Here is a 22,298-nt window from a genome sequence, read left to right on the forward strand (position 1 = left end):
ATAAATTTATACAAAACTGAATAATTTGTATAAAGTTGAATGTATCTAGCAAATTATACAAATCAAAACTTCTATAACAAAAATAAATTTTATAATGGAGTGTAATTATGTAAACTATAGCTATATCATATAAATATAATGTTTATGCTTGTTATATGTGAAAGTTGCTAAAAAAAAAGAAGCAAAATTTAGCCCATGAGATTATATTCTATGTTGAAGTCAAAAGTTTGAATTTTAAATTTTTTAGTAATTTGAAAAAACACTAAAAAATTGCTTTTGCTTCAAATTGCTCATTAATTTTAAAAACAATTTCAATTTATATATATTGACAGATATAACTCCGTTTTTCAAATATTATTTTCACTATGAAAATAAAAACTATTTTTTTAAAAAAAAAATTCATGGTCAAAACGCTCCCTGAAAGTACTCTCATCCCAAAAGCAAGTATCACAAAAATAATAGGACGATCTGTAACTTTTTTTTTTGGTTTAACCATTTAATCTTCGATACTTATTAATTCAACTTCTAAATTCATGTTACCTGACCTTACTTATGGTATAGAATATTACCTATCGAAAATATTTCTATTCTCAACAAATCATGAAATCAGTATTTAAAGTTGATGAGTTTTGAATTTTTAAATTTTTTTTTTGTGAACTAGAGAAATTTTATCAAAAGTGGAGGACCCAATTGACATAAGAGATAAACAAATTACTAAGGAAAATAGACTAACACCAATTAAATGATATTTTATGATAAATTTGAACAAAAAAGTGAATGATTTTATATAAAAGATGGATATATTTTGGACTTTTATGAAATGAGAAAAGAGTAAACACTTTCCCTTTTTCAAAATTCCATCATCTCAAGAAATTTCCTTGCTATGTTTGTTATCTCTTTTCCAAAAATGGTAAATTGTCAAGATTGGGACAAACCTTCATAATATTAAGAAGATTATAATAGCATATTATGTAACATAAGCACTACAACAAAAAAATATTAGTTGACAATACATATATTCAACGACAATTAAATAAATGTTATTTGTATTTAGAATCGTTAAAGATTATATTGACATTTATATAAAGGATTAGTTATAAATGCTAAATATTATTTCCGATTAAAATTATCAGAATATTCCAAAAGATACTTTGAAGAATAAATTTGTAAGTGGATAATGACAATGTCACCATGAGCTTATTGGATCAGTAACAAGTGGATAATCAAGTTGTCCATATAATATACAAAAATAAAATAAAATATATAGTTGGGATATTTACACAATTATTTGATTATTAGCCTTTTCTACTTGGAAAAAAGTATCATTTATATGATGACTAGGAATGCTACTTGCTTTATATATTATCTAACATTAATAATAATAATAATAATAAAAATAAAAATAAAAATAATATAACAATAAATAAATAATACTAGGCAATATTAGCTGGTTCACTAGCTACAAGCAAAAAAATTGAATATGTCAATTTGTAGTCTGTTAATTTCTTTTTCAAATAGTAATAAAAATTTCGAGAAATAAGTGATTGATAATAAATAAAAATAAAAGAAGATAAGAAGCAATAAATATCTACGATATTCGAAAAGATTTATGACCTCATATTCTACTTATCATAAAACTCACTCAAAATGTTTTTTTTTCCATATAATAATGGAGCCCATTTCAAATACATGTACTCCAACTAAGATTCTCAACTTTCGTATAACATTGATAAGAAACATTTAATTTCTTATTATAAGAAATAGTAAAGTAAAAGAAATTATTTAAATTTTTTTATAATAATAAACTATTTAGCAATATATTAATAATATCTTTAGTAGTTAGTCGTTTAAATATATATCGCATTCGTTTTAAAAAAAATGACCTTCTTTCTTTTTTTAGTCTGTTTAAAAAAGAATGACATATTTCTTTTTTTGATAACAACTTCCCCAGTGGCATGTTTAAAGCCACGAGATTAAAGAACAATTTTATATATTTGACATAACTTGAATTTAGGATCACATAATTAAGAATTTTCTTTATTTTCTTAAACTCCGTGTCAAATCAAACTAGATCATTCTTTGTGAAACTGGGAATATAATTTTTGTAGTGGTTATACCCTGCTTTCTTTTACCATAATTTTTTTCTCCATTATGGCCCTAACTTATGTTATTTTAATACTTCTCATATTTTATATTAATTAAAATCTTACAAATGACCATTGGAGGTTTGAGAAAACATAGATGGTGATATAAGGAATATGAAATTTATAAAAGCAAACCTAAAGTTTATAAAATTTAGAGTGACTATAGTATTTGTTAAAAGTTAGTGCATATATATTTTCATTATCTAATAAATAGTGCATATTTTTTTTAACAAATCTATTAAAAAATGTCTCTGATTCGAGTTCTTTATCCTCGATTAAAATGTTTCTGGTTCGAGTTCTTTTGGATAATGAGTCGCCTTTGTTAGGAAGTGCTTATCCCTCAATGTGAAACTTCTCGACGCGAATTCAAATTTAGTCAGACTCTAATATGAATATCGAACACTGAATGTGAAATAAAAAAAAATACAAATAGAAGAGGAATTGATTTTTTTTAGTTGGGTTGGGTTTATAGGGGTAAAAAAATGCGTGAGATAATTTTGAAACCCAAGTGACATTTTTCAATTAAAAAATCAATTTTAGAATTATTATTTTTAAAACTTTGTATGTTAACGAAAAGAATAAATATACATTATTATTTGTTGAATGACGATATATATATATGTATCATTTGTTGGACGATAAAAATATATATGCACGTATTATTTTTTCTAAAGAGGAGTATATCCCGTCTAAATCACAAAGCTAAAGAATATATTTATCCCTTTTTATATTGATAAGTAAAAAATATAAAAATCAAATTGAATTTTAGTTATTAAGAAATTTTATTTAGTTCTAATTATTCTATTTTTTCATACGAAATTGAAATAATATGGGGTAGCAAAATCAATGCCGGTTTCAAAATTAATTAACTAACCCTGTCTTATATATCCGTCGTTAATCCTTTGTCTTCATTTTATTTAATAAAACTTTAGTCCAAATTTATTTTATTTTAATAAATCCATCAATTAATTTAATTAGATAACTAACAAGTGGAAATGACCAATATAACTTTAGATGTTACTTAATTATGCATTAATCCAAACACTTAGTATACATATTAAGTAATATTAAATAGAAACGCAAAATATACCTATAAAACTATTGAATTCTGTTGGATACATAAAATTAATACAAATATACAAGCTCTTAAAGGAAATTTCCCTATTTAGGAAATTTTCGTCTTTTTTATCACAAAAATGCAAATAAGAAATTTCTCTCAAATGTAGCACATAATTGGAGTTCTTTTTTTTAATGTAGCACAAATAAGAAATCATTCAAATAAAAATGTATCATGTTATATATTTTATTTTATATTCAACAATAAAATAGATTTTTAAAAACAATCAAATATTATACATAACATAAAGGGACTATATACATATCTTTAAGTTGATTGAAGATTAAATTCTTATTCGTTTGTATTCAATAAAGATTTAAATTTGAATGGTGCAAACTTTATGTTATTAAATACATTTATTTTTATTAAGATTTAAGTATTTATCTATTTGTTAATATATTTTTTTTACTATTCATCTTAACTATCAACTTCACCAACTATCATCAACGCATCGTCAATCCCCGGTCCACCATAATTAACGCAAACCAACTTCACCAGCTTAATAACCAAAAATCACTATTATCAGATATAATCAGATAATATATCTTTACTATCATCCTCATTTTACCATCATAATTATCACCTTCGACAACCAACACTAGAAAATCACCAACCATCACAAGAGCAAAAAATGGTTGAAAAGTCTATTAATTGAAATAGAGTAAAACAAATCAAAATCCCAGGAGCTAATTCAAAATCACCTACTGGCATGAAGTCGTGTAAACTATGTTATCTTCCGTCACCAAAATTGACATAAAAAAGTAGAAATAGATAAATAGCACATAAATCGAGGGCTATGCGGATTATTAGACATATATGAAATGGAATAAGATGGACCAAGCTACTTATGAATGTAACCACAATTAACATCATTACGGCCGAGCTATCGAACACGGGTCAGAAGTTAATTACGGGTCAAACCAATCTGCGAACTGAGCAAGCTCCCTTGCATGCAATGATGTGGTGGTAAACGTCTCATTCTAATAATTCAATGCTCTCTGAACCATGCAGGAAGGTTTCCCATCACACGGCTCACCAACTTGATCTTCCGCGGAAACCGTATGGCCGAACAGGCCTGAAAAATAACTATTTATATCAACTAATTTCACCATTTTAATCACTAAGAATCACTGCAACAACAACTACTTCCACCGTCACAATAATCACCAACACAATTACTCGTCACTAACACCAACCATTATAATCACTACAAATACTATAAATCATTCCCACCATCATTAACGAACAAAAATATTTTATTGTTATCATCGAATAATAATTTTATTTTATTGTTTGATTATTTTCTTTTAATTTTAATTCATAAATTCAAATTAAATATTTTAAAAATCTTTTCTTTTTTTGGGAACTCAAATTTTCAATCCTTATAACTCCTCTTCTTCTTCTTCAATGTGTAGTAACTGCCATCAAATACCAGCTCCTTTCATGCCCTTTTGAACTCCTCAGTCCCCACCCCTATCAATGTCCGTACTAATCTCTCCAGCTCTACTCAATGGTTCATCGGCGCCGGTGCCGGCGACGGATACGGAGGAAGACGAGGAGTCGCTAACTCATCCACTGCTCAACCGCCTCTCTCGATCAGCATCGAACAACACTTCTCAGGTCGCTATCGTCGGCTCTAGTGTCTCCCCTATTGAGAGCCTCGATTACGAGTACGTCTCTACTTTTCTCAGTTACTATTATTTGTGTATACGTTGTAATGTATTGTTTATTTTGAAGTAAATTAATAGTTACGGAGTTCAGGGCTAGGAAGATGAACTTCTTCATTATATGGTTTCAGAAATGGATTTAGTTTGATGCTCTTAGGAAGAGCTCAATTGTACCTATACAGAAGCATATTAATTCATGATATAATAGTTGTTCTATCATGCCTATCAGTTTTTTAGGGGTAGAGAGTTCTGTGCTTAGAAAAATCTCCGGATTTAAGTAATCATCTGGTGCTTCATAAGGGATTTCACTTAGAGAATATGAGAGGTAGGAAAGAACACTAAGATATTTCACAAAATAGAGAAAAAAATCACTATTTACTTTTGTGAATTAGCTGAAGACTCATCCATTTCTTTGGTAAGTCTATGTCTAGTGGGAAAAAATGGATCAGAATATTGATACTTTTGTGATGATTACTGTATTTGAGCAAATATATAAGAGTGTTTATGTTAAAGTGTTGTTGGGTGATAAAAACAAAGGAAAGGTAGAAATATATGCTTGGAAGCTTGGAGTTAAACATGATAAAGAGTGTTTTCAATTTCATTTTATTTCTAGTTTTGAAGTTCCTGGAAGGAGATTTTGGTTTTGAGTTCGGTATATTTTTTGGTGGAAAATGTTTCCTTGTTCTTTTCCTTTCTCTGATTAGAATGGCAAATAAAAGAAGCCTAATGATGATGTTTGCCTGGTTGAAGAATCATGGAGAATGATTATTTTAAGCAAGATTGGAGGCGTGGAGAGAAGATACAAATACTGCAGTACGTATCCATGAAATGGATGATGTGCTTTTTCATTGGATTGCTTGTTGGCCTTGTTGGTTTCTGTAACAATCTTGCTGTTGAGAACATTGCTGGAATGAAATTTGTGGTGACTTCTGATCTGATGCGTGCGAGAAGGTATACACTTCTCTTTCATTTTAAGTTTTGATGTATAATACCCTCCTACGACTTTGGTTGTTATGTTGAAGTTACTTGAATTTTACAATACAAACTGATATCTGCTGCAATTTCATCTAATTTTTGTTTGAAGTTCTTTTAGTTGAAAGACAATCAATTATTTGTGCAATTCTGATATTAAATGTTATTCTTTGAGGTTATTGACTGGAATTTTATGGTCATATAAAATATAAATACATGTATATGTTATGCATATGTTTCTGAGAGTAACTGAACTGTGGAATATGGAAATAACCCTGTTTGTTCTAAATTTGTAGAGTGGAATACTATGATTTCTTTTGTATTTATAAATAAAAAGTACTTCATTTACTTGTATAAATATGTTTTTGAGGTGAATGACTCTTGACATGATGCAACAGGTATACAACGGCTTTTCTTGTATTTGCTTCTTCCAATTTTGGACTGACATTATTTGCCGGTCTTATTACGGCTTTTATCGCACCAGAGGCTGCTGGTTCAGGTATACCTGAAGTTAAGGCTTACTTGAATGGCGTAGATGCACCAGCAATATTTTCGCTGCGGACTCTGTTTGTCAAGGTAAAGTGACCTTGAATTGCCTTTTCATATAGATGCCTTTTTTCTCGTTATCCCAATTTTACATTTTATTTACTAATGTTTAGTTCTAGTGTTGGTGGTGTATTATGTGTTTGGGAACGATTGCATGAATTAACGACTATGTGATTGCGTGGTTGATCAATAAATGTGATATGTTGATTGCCTTTCATACTACAAAAGTGAGCTCATAGAGGATTTCCTTATTTTTTGGGGTGGGGGGTAGGGTAGGGGGTTACTTTTACTTTCATATTATAAGGTGAGGCAGATTCTGGTTTATGGAACCTCTCTGAGGAAGGGGTAAGGTCTGAGTACATACACTCTACCCTCCCTCAACCCCACTTTGTGAGACTATATTGGGTATGTTGTTGTTGGACGCTCGAGGTTCAGATTATTAGTCAACTGGTTTGGACACAAAGCACCTTTTTTAAAATGTGAAAATCTAGAGCTCCCTAAGAAACACCCAGGCTTTACTGTTATTTCCAACACTGATATTAGGTGGAGCTGGACCTGTTTGTTATTTGAAAGAGAATCCTGTGCATGCTTAACCTAGTGATACATACATTTTTTTCTCCTCATCCTAGTGCTTCATAAATGCTCACTGGACAATGCTTGGAAGCAGCTTGATCTCTGACCTCTGACATAAGCTCTTATATTTGTTCAATGTAAAAACATTTCATTCTTCTAACTTTAGTTTCAACTATCTTCTGAAAGTTGTCTAGAAATGTTGTCCATTCGTTTTCCAGAACAGACTTAACCTGCAGCTAACACTGTTGTTTTAAACTGTTCATAACATTTGGGAGGTGTTCTACCTTGGGTTGTGGTGAAGTAATGAATTATGAGCTTTTAAATCTGCAAAGTCAATCAATTAACTATTTGTTCCATGTAAAAACATTTGGTTCTTCTAACTTTAGTTTCAACTAACTTCTAAAAGTTGTCTAGAAATGTTGTCCATTCGTTTTCCAGAACAGACTTAAACTGCAGCTAACAGTGTTGTTTTAAACTGTTCATAACATTTGGGAGGTGTTCTACCTGGGGTTGTGGTGAAGTTATGAATTATGAGCTTTTAAATCTGCAAAATCAATCAATTAACTATTTGTTTCCCATAGACGATACTTCCTTTTCAATTTAACCATGGGATTGTCTACTGTTTCTTCATGGATATTTGCCTCTTTACTTCCCTAGTTAGAGGTAAGGTCTGGGTTACATCTACCCTTCCTAGATCCTACTTGTTAGAATATATTCGATATGTAGTCATTGTATCATATTTTCTGTCTGTCTTTCCTCTATTTCTCTGTTTCGAAGGCCTAGTGCAACATGTTAGAGTAAGAGCCTTACTTAAAACTTTAATGAACAGATTGTTGGCAGCATTTCTGCAGTATCAGGATCTCTGGTAATCGGAAAAGCAGGCCCCATGGTTCATACTGGTGCTTGCATTGCAGCATTAATGGGTCAAGGCGGGTCACAGAAGTATGGATTAACTTGGAAATGGCTGAAGTATTTTAAAAACGATAGAGATCGACGAGATCTTGTAACATGTGGATCAGCTGCTGGGATGGCTGCTGCTTTCCGAGCTCCTGTTGGCGGTCTGTTGTTTGCTCTCGAAGAAATGGCATCTTGGTATATCTAAAATAAATAAACATGCTTTAGGCTCTCTTAGATGTTTGATACGATGCACAACTCAACAACAATATACCAATTGTATTCCCATGAGTTGGGTCTAGGGAGGGTAAGATGTACTGAGACTTTACCCCTACTTTTGTGGGGTAGAGAGGTTGTTTCTGATAGACCCTTGGCTCAAAGGAAGTGTAATCAGAGCAAAATCGAAGGAACTGTAAACATAGCAAGATAAACAAAGCAAATGAAGCAACAGGTAGTAGTAAAAATAGAGAATAAGATACTATGTGAATACATAAGATTACTTCTTAAGGAGAAGATGAGACGAGGAGATTAGACCCCTGTCTCTGATATGTAACAATACCATGACACTCAGCCACCTACTACATCTACCCTAATCCATGACCTCCATACCTTCCTATATAGGGTCATGTCCTCAACAAGGTGAAGATGTGATATACCCTTTTTAATCACCTTCCCCCATTATTTCCTAGGCCTACCTACCTCTCCTAAAACCTGCTATAGCCAAACTCTCACACCATCTTACTGGTCTTTTTGTGCACCTCCTCTTCACATGCCCGAACCACCTCAACCTCACTTTCCTTATCTTGTCTGCCAAGGAGGCCACTTCCACCTTGTCTGTATAACTTCATTTCTTAAACCTATCCCTCTTAGTATGCCCGCACATTACGCTCAACATTGATATTGAAATTGACTTCACTGTCCGATAAGGACTTTTTAGATTGCCTACAATTGGCGGTCTTGCACTTTTTCTTGTAAGTTATAATTTGTCTTTAAAGGATGGAATATCTAAAGCAGTTATTGTAGTCCCACAAAATATGTGGTGCATGGACTACTTGAATTGTCAGGTTCGCTCTTGGGAGAGGATCTGGTCTTGCTAAATAGCCTATATGTTGACTGTTGATAATTGAAAATTATTAGAGAGAGAGAAGCTTTAATTATTACCACCTCTTTTCCATATTAATTGAATTTTGAGGCTTTTTTCATTGCTCAAATAATTGAGGTTTCTTCCGGTACTGCATACTTGAAATTTGCTCCTTTTATTTATATAATTATATTTAATTTTATCATTCTCAATTTTTTTTTTGCTATTTTGTTTTATGTTTTTTCCCCCCTCTTCTGTGGCTTTAGATATTTGTTAGCAAGTGTTGCCTTAAATCCAAGGCCAAAAGCATATTGTTGAAGTGATTGATGCTGTCGTTTAACATTTAATGTGTTTTGACCATAATTTGTGATATTTTTATATTCAGCTCCCAAGTGGAGACACTATCAATGATCTCTGAAAGCCGATTAGGCAATGGGGATGGTCCAAACTCACTTTTGATTTTCTTGAATTGTATTTTGTTCAACATACTTAAGAGGAGATAGTTTTGCCTGAGCTGATTTTGCTGGATGTGAACTTCCTGTAAAGTTGAGTCCTAATGGGTGTCTAAATGGTAAAGGAATGGTCTATCAAGGGAACAGTTATTCATAAGTAGTTATGTGTGGACTTAAGTGAGTAAGGTTTTCTTCCCATGGAATAGATGGCCATGCCAAGTCAGCTTTTGGAGATTAGACAATTTGAAAGTTCCCTTCATCAGGTCTCTCATCTCTTATATATTGCACATATAGTAGTAGATTGATGTGATTGATACTGAAATATGGATATTGGTGTTTGGTGTGATTAAAAAGGATGCTGAAGTTTCCCTTTTTGTTTTTGACATTGTACCCACTTCCTTTGTGTTGCAGGTGGAGAAGTGCTCTATTGTGGAGAGCCTTTTTCACTACGGCTGTGGTTGCAATTGTACTTCGTGCTTTGATTGATGTTTGCTTGAGTGGGAAATGTGGACTCTTTGGTAAAGGAGGTCTCATAATGTTTGATGTCACGTCAGCTAACATCGCATATCAGATCTGGGATGTGCCTCCTGTTCTTTTGCTGGCAGTTATCGGAGGCATATGGGCAAGTTTGTACAACTTTTTACAGGATAGGGTTCTGCGGATTTATAACAGAATTAACGAGTATGATCTCACTTTGGCTTTTAGATTTTCAGATATTCCTTGCCTTTTCAAGGCATGATAAAGTTAAAGTTTTTATGTGGCTTCTTTTTCATTTTTTTTAGGAGAAGAGCTGCTTACAAAATAGTTCTGGCTCTTACAGTATCCATTTTTACATCTTGTCTTCTTTTTGGATTACCATGGTTGGCACCTTGCCGCCCTTGCCCTTCAGATACATCAGAACCTTGCCCCACAATTGGACGGAATGGTAACTATAAGAAGTTTCAGTGTCCTCCAGGTCACTACAATGATCTTGCCAGTTTATTTTTTAACACGAATGATGATGCAATCAAGAACCTTTTCAGCAAGAACACTGATGCCGAGTTTCACCCTTTCTCAATGCTGATTTTCTTTATCACCTGTTTTTTCCTGAGCATCTTTAGTTATGGGATAGTCGCACCTGCAGGTCTCTTTGTGCCTGTCATTGTGACGGGTGCGGCTTATGGTCGTTTTATTGGGATGATTTTTGGTTCGCAGTCGACTCTTAACCATGGCCTATTTGCTGTTTTAGGTTCAGCTTCCTTTCTTGGGGGTTCTATGAGAATGACAGTTTCCTTATGCGTTATTATCCTAGAATTGACTAATGACCTCCTCTTGCTACCTCTAATGATGCTAGTTCTTCTTATCTCCAAAACTGTAGCTGATGCATTTAATGGGAATATATATGACCTCATAATGAGGGCGAAGGGTTTCCCTTACTTGGAACGTCATGCTGAACCTTACTTAAGACAACTAGCAGTGAGTGATGTGGTCACAGGTCCACTCCAGCTCTTTAATGGCATTGAGAAAGTTGGTAACATAGTTCATGTCCTCAAAACCACTGGGCATAATGGCTTTCCAGTGGTGGATGAGCCTCCACATTCTGCAGCACCAGTTCTTTATGGTTTGGTACTCCGAGCACATCTTATTACATTGCTTAAGAAGAAAGCATTTCTTCAAAATCCTGCACCTGCTGGAGATGACGCTTTTGAGCAGTTCTCAGCCGATGATTTTGCAAAGAAAGGTTTAGAGCATGTAGACAGAGTGGAAGATATACAACTGAAAGATGAAGAGATGGATATGTTTATAGATCTGCATCCTTTTTGTAACACTTCGCCTTTCACTGTTGTAGAGACTATGTCCTTGGCGAAGGCTCTGATGCTCTTCCGAGAAGTTGGTTTAAGGCACCTTCTGGTAATACCCAAGGTTTCTGGGGTAAGAACTGTTTCCTCATCTTTTCTTTTTCAATGATATACTCAGAAGCTGGATCTTATTCCTAAAAGTAAGTCAACAGTTGATAAAAGATACATTAACATAACCTGAAGGATAAATTACCCAGCTTTCTGCATGCATGTTTCAGTGCATTAGTTTATGACCTCACTAATTGTTTATATTCATTCATTCATGAAATTTTTCACCAAAATCTCGTTCTTTTTAGGTATTTGATGTGAAACAAATTGTCCATTAGTTTTTTTTTAGACAACCAAATAGGTTCAATAATCAATACCTCTCTGAATGAGCATTACTTGTGATTTTTGAGTTCCCATTGTCTTTTTTATTTTTACATTTTGAATATCTTCCTGGTTGCATCAACCGGTCAACATTCGCATCATCCACAGATGGGATTAAGTATGATCTGTTCCCTCACAGCTAAAATTTCTTTTGCTCTCCCTATTTCATCTACCATGTTGATTATACAACCGTTGCTTGTTGGAACCAAACATGCTTTCCATTTATTTTCCTGATAAATGGTTCATCATCTTCTTGAACTGAATCAAGAAATTGTGGTTCTCTTGTCTGCAGAGGATACCTGTTGTGGGGATAATTACAAGGCATGATTTCATGCCAGAACATGTACTCAGCTTGCATCCATCCTTGGCTAAGAGCAAGTGGAAAAGATTAAGAGTCAAATTACCTCGCGGGGTTAAAATCATTTAGAGACTACGTCAACGTTCTAAAATTAGTCCTACTGAGGTATGTGAATAGAGCTGTGTACAACATTATTGCAATATGCTAGGTCGTAAAGCTTATTCTTCCCTAATATTTCTTGTCAATCCCAAGGGTGATCTTGAGATGGATTTTGTATTTGTTTTGCCTCAATTAATCAATTCGGTTAGAGTTGCGAATAAATCTCTTCGTAAATGGAGCTATGATGTTCCACAGTTTGTGTTTTGATTTTCTGTAATTTTTCTTTGCACTTGCCATGATGACAGGTTTGACAATCTGTTGAAAATTAGAGAAAAGTGCCAATTAGAGCAAGGGCAGGGCGAATTCTTTTTTTTTTTTTTTAATTATTATTATTATTTTCTTTCTGTGGGATAAGGCTTTGCCAGCATTGCATGTATTGTTCGTTTTGGCCCAACAGACTTTGTATATTTGTTCATTATCGAGATGAAAAAATGTGTGTACATGTAACCTTGTGTCATCTTCACTTCTCTCTAATTTCGATATGAGATTCATCTAAGACCTTCTCGTCGGCCCATCCTTCGTCTGTATATCATCCTCAATACAACATTGTAGAACTCTTGCTTTTCATATAATGTGGACTTAATTATGCATTTTTACACAAATACATATGGGTGTGTGTTAGGTATGAAGGAAACTATAGTGTGCCATATCAATGGAGATTTGATACATTTGATTGCAAAATGGTACATAATAAATGTGTATAGAAAACAAATGTTATGCAACTTTATACACACAACCTTTCCAAAGTGTAGCTAAGACGCCATTGTACCATTACTTAATTGTGCGTGTCATCGTTTCCTAGGGGCATCCTTGACTCCTTATGCAAAGCCTATGCTAATCTTTTATACTAATGTCATAATAAACGTGTATTTTACTATACTCGTGTAATCTAATGTGATAATTTTTAAAATAAATCCGTAAAATTAGAATTTGCCAAATTATTATACTTTTTAAGTTCATTTTTACTTGTTCAGTATTTCAAGATAGATTTTCATAGTACTTGTTTTTTATTATATCAAGAAAAAAGAAGTTTTTCCTTATTTTACTTTTAACATTAATTACTTATTCCAACATATCATTTCTGAAAATTTAAGACTTAAAATGAATTTTGTGGTAGACGAATTGTATTAATCTTTAGGTACTTATAAAATCACATTTTAAAGTGGACAAGTAAACTCTAAAAGCGAATAGAGGGAAAACTATACATTTAAGCAGACAATAGATTAACATGCTTAAATAAATTAATTACTGTATAAAATTTGGCTATTATGTAAACAGCGGTGCTTCAAGCGGCTATTTGTGCAAGTTAGTCTTTACATTGGGCCATCATTTGAACATGAGCAAGCCCAATTATGAAAGCCCCAATTAGAGGGCAAATCTGTTATTATCCATTCACGCCCAGAAAAAAACTCTTCGAGTAGTTAGCTCGACGCCGGCGCCGTCACCGTTACCTCGCCGGAAAATAAATATACATACAAGTATAACAAGTGATAAAAGACTAAGCGTGAACTATCCGGTATCTTGAGCCTTGAGGAACTTGAAGGTAGTAAAAGTGACCAAATTTTCAGGTGGAAGAAGCTTAATAAACGGTCTGATGAGCTGATCCAGTGTTCTTCAACCGAAAATCTCTGCAACTAATACCAATGGAAGCATCGCCAATTCTGGTATATTCAAAGCTACCATCCTCGTTCGGATGTAATGTATCAAAACAAAACACTTTTTCTTACAGACCTTCCCACAAACAGTTGGTGAGCAAGTTAAATCTTGGAATACCCAAATCCCACTTGCGTAGTTCCTTATCAATTTCTATCGGTGATGTCAATTCTTCTCCTTTACGGCCATATATTGGTGGGTTTCGATCGTTGTTACTGCCAGTGCAGTGTTCGGGTACATATTCAAACGCAACAGAAACAGATGGTCCAAAAAGGGTATTTGAAAGCATAAAGGGGTTATCTTTGGAGTCAGTGAAGATGGGGTTTTCTCAATTGACTCCGTTTAAAGTGTTAAAGTGGGGCTTGGTGTTTTCTGTTGCTATTGCTGCGTCCAGATGGACGATGAATGTACTTGTGAATCCATTCTTTTGGATGTATTTTAGTATGACATGGTTATATTGGCCATGGTTGGTGGCCATAAGTCTTGCAAGTTACAGTCTTTATTGCTTAAACAAGCATTTACGTGGGGAAGCAAATGTATTTGAGCAATTTGCAGTTGTTACTTCAGTTTTCACTTGGCTTACATTAGTCCCACCAGCACATTTCAATGGTTTTCTTGAAGGCTGGCCTGTTGTGTTCTTTTTGGTGTACCATTATTTCTTTTTCTTGAATGTGAGCATACGAAAACGACTATATGGTGATTACAACCCAAGAGAGCATGACCCCAAATGGGATATTAGCCTTCCCAATTGGCAAAAGCTGTTGTTTTGTGTTGGAGTTATGGCTGGTCATTGGTTTGCAGCGTTTGAAGGACCAGAGTTGCATCTTATCCCTGGTGGATGGAGCAATTTGGGTATTTGGGGTTTGATTGCGATGACATTGTTTATGCAATATCATTCCACATTGTATTTAGCCAAGTACTCAGAGAAGGTGGTTGTGCCTACTGCTGTCGTACAGTTTGGTCCGTACCGGTTTATTCGCCATCCTATTTATGCTTCAACCATGCTCTTGTTTGTTACTTATTGTATTGCTCTTCGGGCGCCTTTGAGTGCTCTCTTCATTGCTGTTGTTTGCTCAGTGTACTATGGCAATAAAGCTAAGTTAGAGGAAAGTTTGATGATAGAGAACTTTGGTGAGAGATATATGGAGTATGCAAGTAAAGTTAGATACAAGCTTATTCCTTATATTTATTAGTGCAAGTCGTCGCGAGTTGCATAATTTTAGTGTAATGTGGAGAAGAGAATGAGAATATGAACACCTCAATTGGATTTTGTTCTGTTGTTTCAAATGTAGTTTCCTTTTGTTGTTATTCGTTGTCGTGATTTCCTTTTTATTAAACTTGTGGGTTACATGCTCAAGGCAACTTTTATCCACCATGGTGAAGCATATCTGTATTGCTTGTTTCCATTGTTTATGCAATTTTTCAATAGCTTGACAGAGATAATATCTTCTGTATTAAATTCTGAGGATATAGGTTTTAGTATTCACTATGATCGGCAGGTTGTGCCTTTATGACATGTCAGAAGACTTGAGAGAGTTGGCTTCCTCTCCATTGATTTTCTTTAGCAGTACATTAACTCAAATAGGTTATCTTTTTCTTGAAACATATATATATATATAATTGGAAGACATTAAGCCAGTGAGTGGCACATCTCATTTTCTGTAAATCCTATTTATCTTTTTTCCTGTATTTTCTGTTTCTTTTTCTCTCGACTGTTCTACTATTCTGGTTAAGCCTCTTCCTCTAATAAATGCCCAACATCTCCACGTTTCAAGGACACCCTCTCTACATCTTGTTTCTCTATCTCATCTCGGAAGAGTTGTATGGTTGAAATTACTTTAATTGCCACCCATCTTATTTTGATGGAGGAATATATAGTATGGTAGAAGGAAGTAGAGAGAAACTAGAAAGAAACTTGGCTGTAACGTTGAATTGATTTAGGGAAAAATTCTCCTTATCAGTTGATAAGACAAGGATACTTCTTCTCCACATTATACTCCTCGCCACCAAGGTACATTTCCTCTTTTTCTTCTGAGATTCTCTAGTTTTCATTCATGTTTGGTTGAAACATTTCTCTTGATGTTCAATTTCTCGATTTGCTTCTTGATTTTATGTTAATGTAGAATCAAAATTGCAGTTTTTTGTTAATTTGTCGCCCACTGAATTCTTGGGTTCTTTCAGTTTCATCCTTTTCGATTTAAAGTCTCACAAAGTAACTGTTTAAGCTCAAAATGAAATTAGGTAACTAAGTGTTTTTGTCTTTCCATCTTACTTACGTTACTATCATGTTGGTTCTTGAATTGTATGCTTTTGGTCTTGCATTATTATCATGTTTGTTTTTGAATTGTATGCTTTTGGTTGGATATTTTTTTCAAATCCATATCTTATAACAGTAGTCTGCACCATAAGAAGAAAAGCGAGGCCTTTTTTCTTTTGCTGTGTTACTACACTTTCAAGTTCCACTGGCTAAGCACTTTTTTCCTTCCAATACTCTCTTTTTCGTAGTTGATGTATTTCTTTACTCCCATGAAAATAAACCATCTGTGGTGGTATTCATACTAGGAGTACATTATTTAACCGTATGAATTCTTAATATGTTCTTCAGTATTCATTTAGGATCAGTCTTTTGCTCTGGTACGAACCTTTTAGTTTTGTGTGTTCAATTTGTTGTGACCATTTATTTTTTCTATTTCATGGCTGTTAAAACTGTCTTATCATAGAAACTTTGTAGACAAACTTTCTCCTGTTGTTGCAGATTTATTCGAGAAATTTTGCTTTCAATATTGAAGGATGATGAAAAATTTGGCCTCAAATGGGTAACTTCTGTATCTAAATCTTGTAATGGCGGTTCATTTCATTTTTCTCAGCCATGCCATTTTACTATTGTACTTACAATATTACTATGTTAACGCTAAGATGTCATTGTTTTCCCTGACTAGCTTCTACTTCAGATATACAAATACAATGATATTTTATCTCACCTTATGAACTCTTTGTAACAAGTATATACACATACAAGGTACTTCTCGAACCATTTCTCCGATATTTAACCTATTGCTTTTGTGAATTCTTATGGAAAGTGTCGTTCCATTTTGTCTTGCTTCAACTTATTTGTGTCTTCTATGCATGTCCTGTTGGTCATTTAAACTCATTGTTGATTTTTGTACATATGGTACTTAATAACAAGTGTAATCTATGTTCTTATTGTTGATGTTTTTGTACTTTTTTCGTGTATACACGAAAATGAAGTAAGATTGATTATTTCATTAGCCAAATCATCTGATTTATGTTAATGTTCTTAGTATCTTTAGTTTTATAAGAATCTTCCTTTTCAAATAGTTGAGACTGATCATTTTTTTGATGAGGTTATTCATGGTCGCACGATACGCGAGCAAATTAGCTAGTTATCCATGTTTAGATTTTCTTGGATACTACCCTGCATATTCTTCCCTTTTGGTAGATTTTGCACTGATTCCTTGTGACGTGCTATCTTTTCTTCTTGGTATCTGGAATTGTTGCATTTGAGCTGAGGGTCTTTCGGATCTAGCCTCTCAACCTCCACGAGGTAATAGTAAAGTCTGGATACATTCTACCCTCTCCAGGATATGTTGTTGTTACCCTGCGTATTCTGGTCAATATTAACTGTTGATCCTGATTTCTTGCCATGGTCGTGTTTACTTTTTGATCGTCAATGCCTTGTTTGGTTGAGATTTTAGCTTATATCCTCTCTCTGTGTCTAGGACGGAATTCCTGGGGCACGGGTTAAGTATATAGTTGATAACTCTTTCTTTCGAGTGAGCCTCAATACTTTTGGATTCTCTCATTGTAGGCGTGCAAAACAACAGAGCCGCTGTTCTTCGGGGTGATGAGGTGGACAATTACTACTTTATCTTCAAAGGAGCATCTTTACATGAATCAATACTAACTCCGCGATCAACTGACCTATTTCGGAGATTAGACCAAGAACAACACATGACATGAACCTTTTTTCTTGAGTTGCTTTTGAAATAATTTTTTAGGCTTGAGATTTGCTAATACGTTCTGAGTTAGACAAATGTCAAGTCTTATAGATTTATAGAGGCGAGTTTACGATTTGAAGATGATCAGTGTACAACTGAAGGAACGATCATAAAATAGTTCACTATGTCGGCCGGTGGTCCTGAACATTAGGTGTCGTTTGGTTTGAGATATAATAATTTTAGAATAAAATGTAGAACTATTTTGTTTCATATTTGGTTGGAGGTATTGGTAGCCTTTAAATTATTATCCCATCATTTTTATCATAATAATGAAATGAGTAATCCCATATACATTAGTGAAATAATCTATATCGAAATAACTCATCCAGAAATTAAACAATTTTAGGATAATTTATTTTCAACCAAATAATTTCAATATTTAGGGTGCTTAGATAAAATATTTGATTCTTTTTTCTATATATATATATATAAATCTCACAGTGTAAAGATAAATTATAACATAAATCAGATACATGCAGTATAGAATAAACCAAATACACAATATATAGCTTGAATAAATTAAATAATGGCTCGAATACATTAATATGTAACTCGGATATATTAAACATAATTAAAGAGATATAAGAAAATTTAAAGATTTTTAAAATAAAAAAATATATTAAAAATAAATAAAATATAAATCATATATTTCAATAATTCCTTTTTATATATTTCGCTACGGATCCAATAAAAAAGTGAAATTACTTTTTATGGATGCATTGGAAATAAAAAACAAAATATACATATATATATATATTATTCTCACTCTCAAAAGGTGTTTTATCACTCTTATTATATCGAAAAAATTAAAATTAAATTTAAACTAACATAAAACAATATAAACCCGTAATACTTTTTATAAATTTTACTTCAATTCGCTCCGTCTACCTAACCATAAAACGATCTCAACCCGTATAGTATTAGATCAACTCGAGATACTTTATGCACCGAGTTATCGTCAAACGAAAGCAATCACTGAGTTCAAGAAGATATATTGGCAGTATTCTTAAAAGAGTTTCGTGCAACTTCTTCTTACAATGAAGGCATTCGGTTCACACAAAACCTACAAAAATTGCCACTCACATTTCCCATGAATACGTGGCATACAATGGACTAATCGAATATTCTAATATAATTTTTAAATTTTAATTTTTACATAATATATTTAAAATCACAAAATTTAAGGACGTTTTGATATAATTTAATATAAATTTTATTTTAAAAATACAAAATTCAAAAGCTTTATTTCTTTTTAAAATTTTATGTCAGATCAAAACATGACACCAGAAACACACACACAAACTCAAAAAGGAGGAAAATGAAAATAGGAGACTAGCTTATATATAAAATAGTTATTTAACTTGAATAACTAAACACCTACGTTATATATATTATTATATATAATAATCCGTCTATTTATTCAATTTAAGATAATTTTATATGATTACTTATAAATTTCAAAAAGATCGATTGAGAATTTCGAAAATTTAAATAATTATAATTTTTTTTTTGGTCATAGGTTGAGGCTCTTCCCTTGCTTAACACGTGTCCATCTTGATTCTAACATTTGGCAAGAGGATAGAATGCATGAACATAAAAATGACATTCAACAAAACGTATTATTATTATTATTATCGCGAATCTAAATTTATCACCAGCGGTAGAGGCGGGGAAGACCTATACTATTGATTTCCCGATACCGAGACTCTACTCTAGACAGCCATAGTCTCTAGATAGCCCTAGCCAAGGTTCCGATTCTGATAGAGTAGCCTTGCCTTCCCCACAGAGGAGATAGACTGAAGTCAATATATTTTAAACGCAAAATATTTATTTAAAAGAACATAACATAACAAAACATACAACCATATATATATATATATATATATATATATATATGAGAGTACGTGTTTTATTGATAGATCATACACTTTAATTTAACATCAAGGGTAAATTAAAGCGATCGTTATGAAAAGATTATTTTCTTCTATTAACAATTCCGGGTGCAAAAGCAACGTCGACGAAAACCGCGACAGTTGCCACCGGTGAACCCTTCGGTGCGGCAAACGGAACCACAATTGGTATCGCTAAGACAATTCCCTTTGAAATGGTGGCTCTGCGACTCACAAGTTCTTGCTTCTACACTTGTTGTTGGTCCTGTAAAATGAAAAATTCGAAATATTATTTTTTATATTATCAGATCATTTTTATTTTTTGGTTACAAAGATTTGTTTGTTTATTGATTGTAGTTTCATTTTGGGTGTTTGATTTGGAAAACAAAATTGTAAATAGAATTTTGAGAAAAAAAGTCTATTCATATCATTTCTTAAATATTTAGATCATTTCTGTTATTTTTGTTTGAGAAAGAGTTCATATACGTAATTATTTATTAATGAAAAATAATTTTAATTTTGTAAAATCATTTTTTACATATCGTTAATTATAATTCCATCACGCGTGCTAAAATATGTCATCAAACTTAAAAAAAAAGCTGTCTATATCCTCGTTAAGAATTTGACTCATGTTTCATTTGAGAAATGACTCATTCATGTCATCATTTATTAATTGAAAATAATTTTAACTTTTCAAAGTTATTTTATATACGTGATCAATTATAATTCAATCATGTTATGAGTTAAATATTTTTTGAAAAAAGAAAAAGATTCAAATATGTAATTGCAGTTTTTTTTTTTTTAAAGAAACTCATATATATCATCTATTGTTCAAAATTTTACTCATTTATATCATTTAAGTTAACAAATTAACGACATGCATGAATAAGTTTTTTCTAAAAAAAATGATATAGATAACTTTTTTTCTCAAAGTTCGATAACATAAAAATAAATACGAATAAATTGATTAATAAAAGAAAGACAAACCAGTGGCCAAAAGCAGCATAGCTACAAGGAAGAAAGTTGCAAACAAACGAAGGGAGTTCCCCATATTTAGAGAGAGAGAGAAGTTTAGAGAGAGAAGGGAGAAATAAAATTTAATTTGAGAAGTTTATGAGTAGGCTAGAACTAGAAGGGGCCTTTTTATAGATACTTAGTTGTTGGGGCGGGTCGGGGCGGGTTGAAAATATAACACGATTTGTTTCGTTTCGGTTAGGGTTTGGGAAACCCTGTTCGATTGGTTTGGGTTTTTTATGGTTAACTTTGATCCGTGTGGGTTCGTGTAACTATTAGAAATAGTTTTTCTTTAGTGAAAAATAATGTAATAGAGTATGATTTTGCTATTCATTTTTCATTTTATCAACTTTATGAAAAAATACAGGGGGAAAATAAAATCACACTAAAATAATGAATTTTTTTTGTATTAATATATATATTTTCTCTTATTACCAGTCTAATCAAAATATTTGCAGCAGAATATTTTTCAATGGGAGAAAATAACAATTTTTTATTAGTGATTATATCGTGTCGAGTTACTATAAATATTTTTTTTGGAAAATTTAACTAAAATTTAATATAAGATATTATACTTATAAGAGCAAATACTATACTTGATTTTACATTTTTATTTATTGAGATATTTTAGAGTGGTACCTTGTTGGAAGTATATAATATGAAATTAGGAATGTACAAAAATCGGACCGATCAATAAATCAGATCGAAATATAAGATATATTATAAGAGCAGATACTACACTTGATCATACATTTTCAATTTATTGATATAAAATATTTTAGGGGTGGTACCTTGCTGCTAAGTACGGAAGATGAGGCATACTCCCTTTATTCCTTTTTATAATTAATTAGTTGGTTCGTAATACTTGTCATTTCTTAAAATTAATGTATAAATTATAACTACATTCTTTCTCTTTACCTTTATGAGTTACTAATCTTAAAAATAGTCCTTTGACCAACAAAGAAAACTAATATGGGGTGAATAAGAGTAGAATAGTAAAACTTGTTCACGTAAATCTAGAGGATGACATATAATAGAAACGAAGGAAGTATCCTGCCACGGTACAGACCTGAGTTCGATTCCCGGCTGGTGCAATAGTTTGAGTGCCATGAAGATAATTGTGCAAATGTGAAAACTTGAGTCTTTCACCACCATGTCTGAATGTTAAGATGACAAAATAACACATCTGAGCCACTCCTTTTTCCATTATTTTTTTATTGTCGTTAGAAATTACGGGAATCAAATTATTATATATTTGTCGTTATTTTTAATGTCGTTACAAATTACAACATGGAAATCAAATTATTATATATAATATAGAATTATCATTTATGAACACAAAAGGTTTTTGGAACTAGAATTGGTGGGGTGTGCCAGGCCAAGGCAATAGTGCAACACCTAGGCGACACTTGAAGATCCCGATAGCAAGCTACCATGATGAACCTTCCCCTAAAAAAATAGAGTTAATATCGTGTGAGTCAATGACTCACATATCAGATATTAAACTGATAAGAACAGATACTACACTTGATCTTAGCCAAAAGGCCGAGAAAGGTATGATTTTTCATGTGTTATTCTGGATTATTTTATATGTCACTTGTTGCATAAAATCT

The 22,298-nt window shown here is 32.6% G+C and overlaps 3 protein-coding genes and 2 non-coding genes across 5 annotated transcripts; 3 read left to right on the forward strand and 2 right to left on the reverse strand.

Moving 5' to 3' along the window:
* The first annotated feature begins 4,380 nt into the window (after positions 1–4,380).
* Positions 4,381–12,606, forward strand: LOC101262324 (putative chloride channel-like protein CLC-g). Its single transcript, XM_004242697.5, has 8 exons — positions 4,381–4,931; positions 5,679–5,879; positions 6,299–6,476; positions 7,849–8,111; positions 9,858–10,127; positions 10,229–11,357; positions 11,946–12,116; positions 12,356–12,606. Exons 1-7 carry the CDS (start codon positions 4,741–4,743, stop codon positions 12,078–12,080), a joined length of 2,367 nt encoding a protein of 788 aa, XP_004242745.2. The 5' UTR covers positions 4,381–4,740; the 3' UTR covers positions 12,081–12,116; positions 12,356–12,606.
* Positions 12,607–12,715: 109 nt separating this feature from the next.
* On the forward strand, positions 12,716–15,206 carry LOC138337031 (uncharacterized). Its single transcript, XM_069286662.1, has one exon. It carries the CDS (start codon positions 13,754–13,756, stop codon positions 14,954–14,956), a length of 1,203 nt encoding a protein of 400 aa, XP_069142763.1. The 5' UTR covers positions 12,716–13,753; the 3' UTR covers positions 14,957–15,206.
* Positions 15,207–15,640: 434 nt separating this feature from the next.
* LOC101262629 (uncharacterized) lies at positions 15,641–17,730 on the forward strand. The gene is made up of 4 exons (XR_011210518.1): positions 15,641–15,774; positions 16,519–16,579; positions 16,703–16,782; positions 17,593–17,730. It is a non-coding gene; the product is annotated as an uncharacterized protein (transcript).
* Positions 17,731–19,576: 1,846 nt separating this feature from the next.
* LOC101262930 (defensin-like protein) lies at positions 19,577–20,786 on the reverse strand. Its single transcript, NM_001310317.1, has 2 exons — positions 20,659–20,786; positions 19,577–19,936 (listed from the first exon to the last, which is right to left on the reverse strand). The coding sequence occupies exons 1-2, from the start codon at positions 20,720–20,722 to the stop codon at positions 19,770–19,772; spliced, it is 231 nt and encodes a 76-aa protein (NP_001297246.1). The 5' UTR covers positions 20,723–20,786; the 3' UTR covers positions 19,577–19,769.
* Positions 20,787–22,048: 1,262 nt separating this feature from the next.
* On the reverse strand, positions 22,049–22,243 carry LOC112941938 (U2 spliceosomal RNA). The gene has a single exon (XR_003247587.1). It is a non-coding gene; the product is annotated as a U2 spliceosomal RNA (small nuclear RNA).
* Between the last annotated feature and the right edge of the window lie 55 nt (positions 22,244–22,298).

This window comes from Solanum lycopersicum, chromosome 7, assembly GCF_036512215.1.
Source record: "Solanum lycopersicum chromosome 7, SLM_r2.1".
Taxonomy (NCBI): Eukaryota; Viridiplantae; Streptophyta; class Magnoliopsida; order Solanales; family Solanaceae; genus Solanum; species Solanum lycopersicum.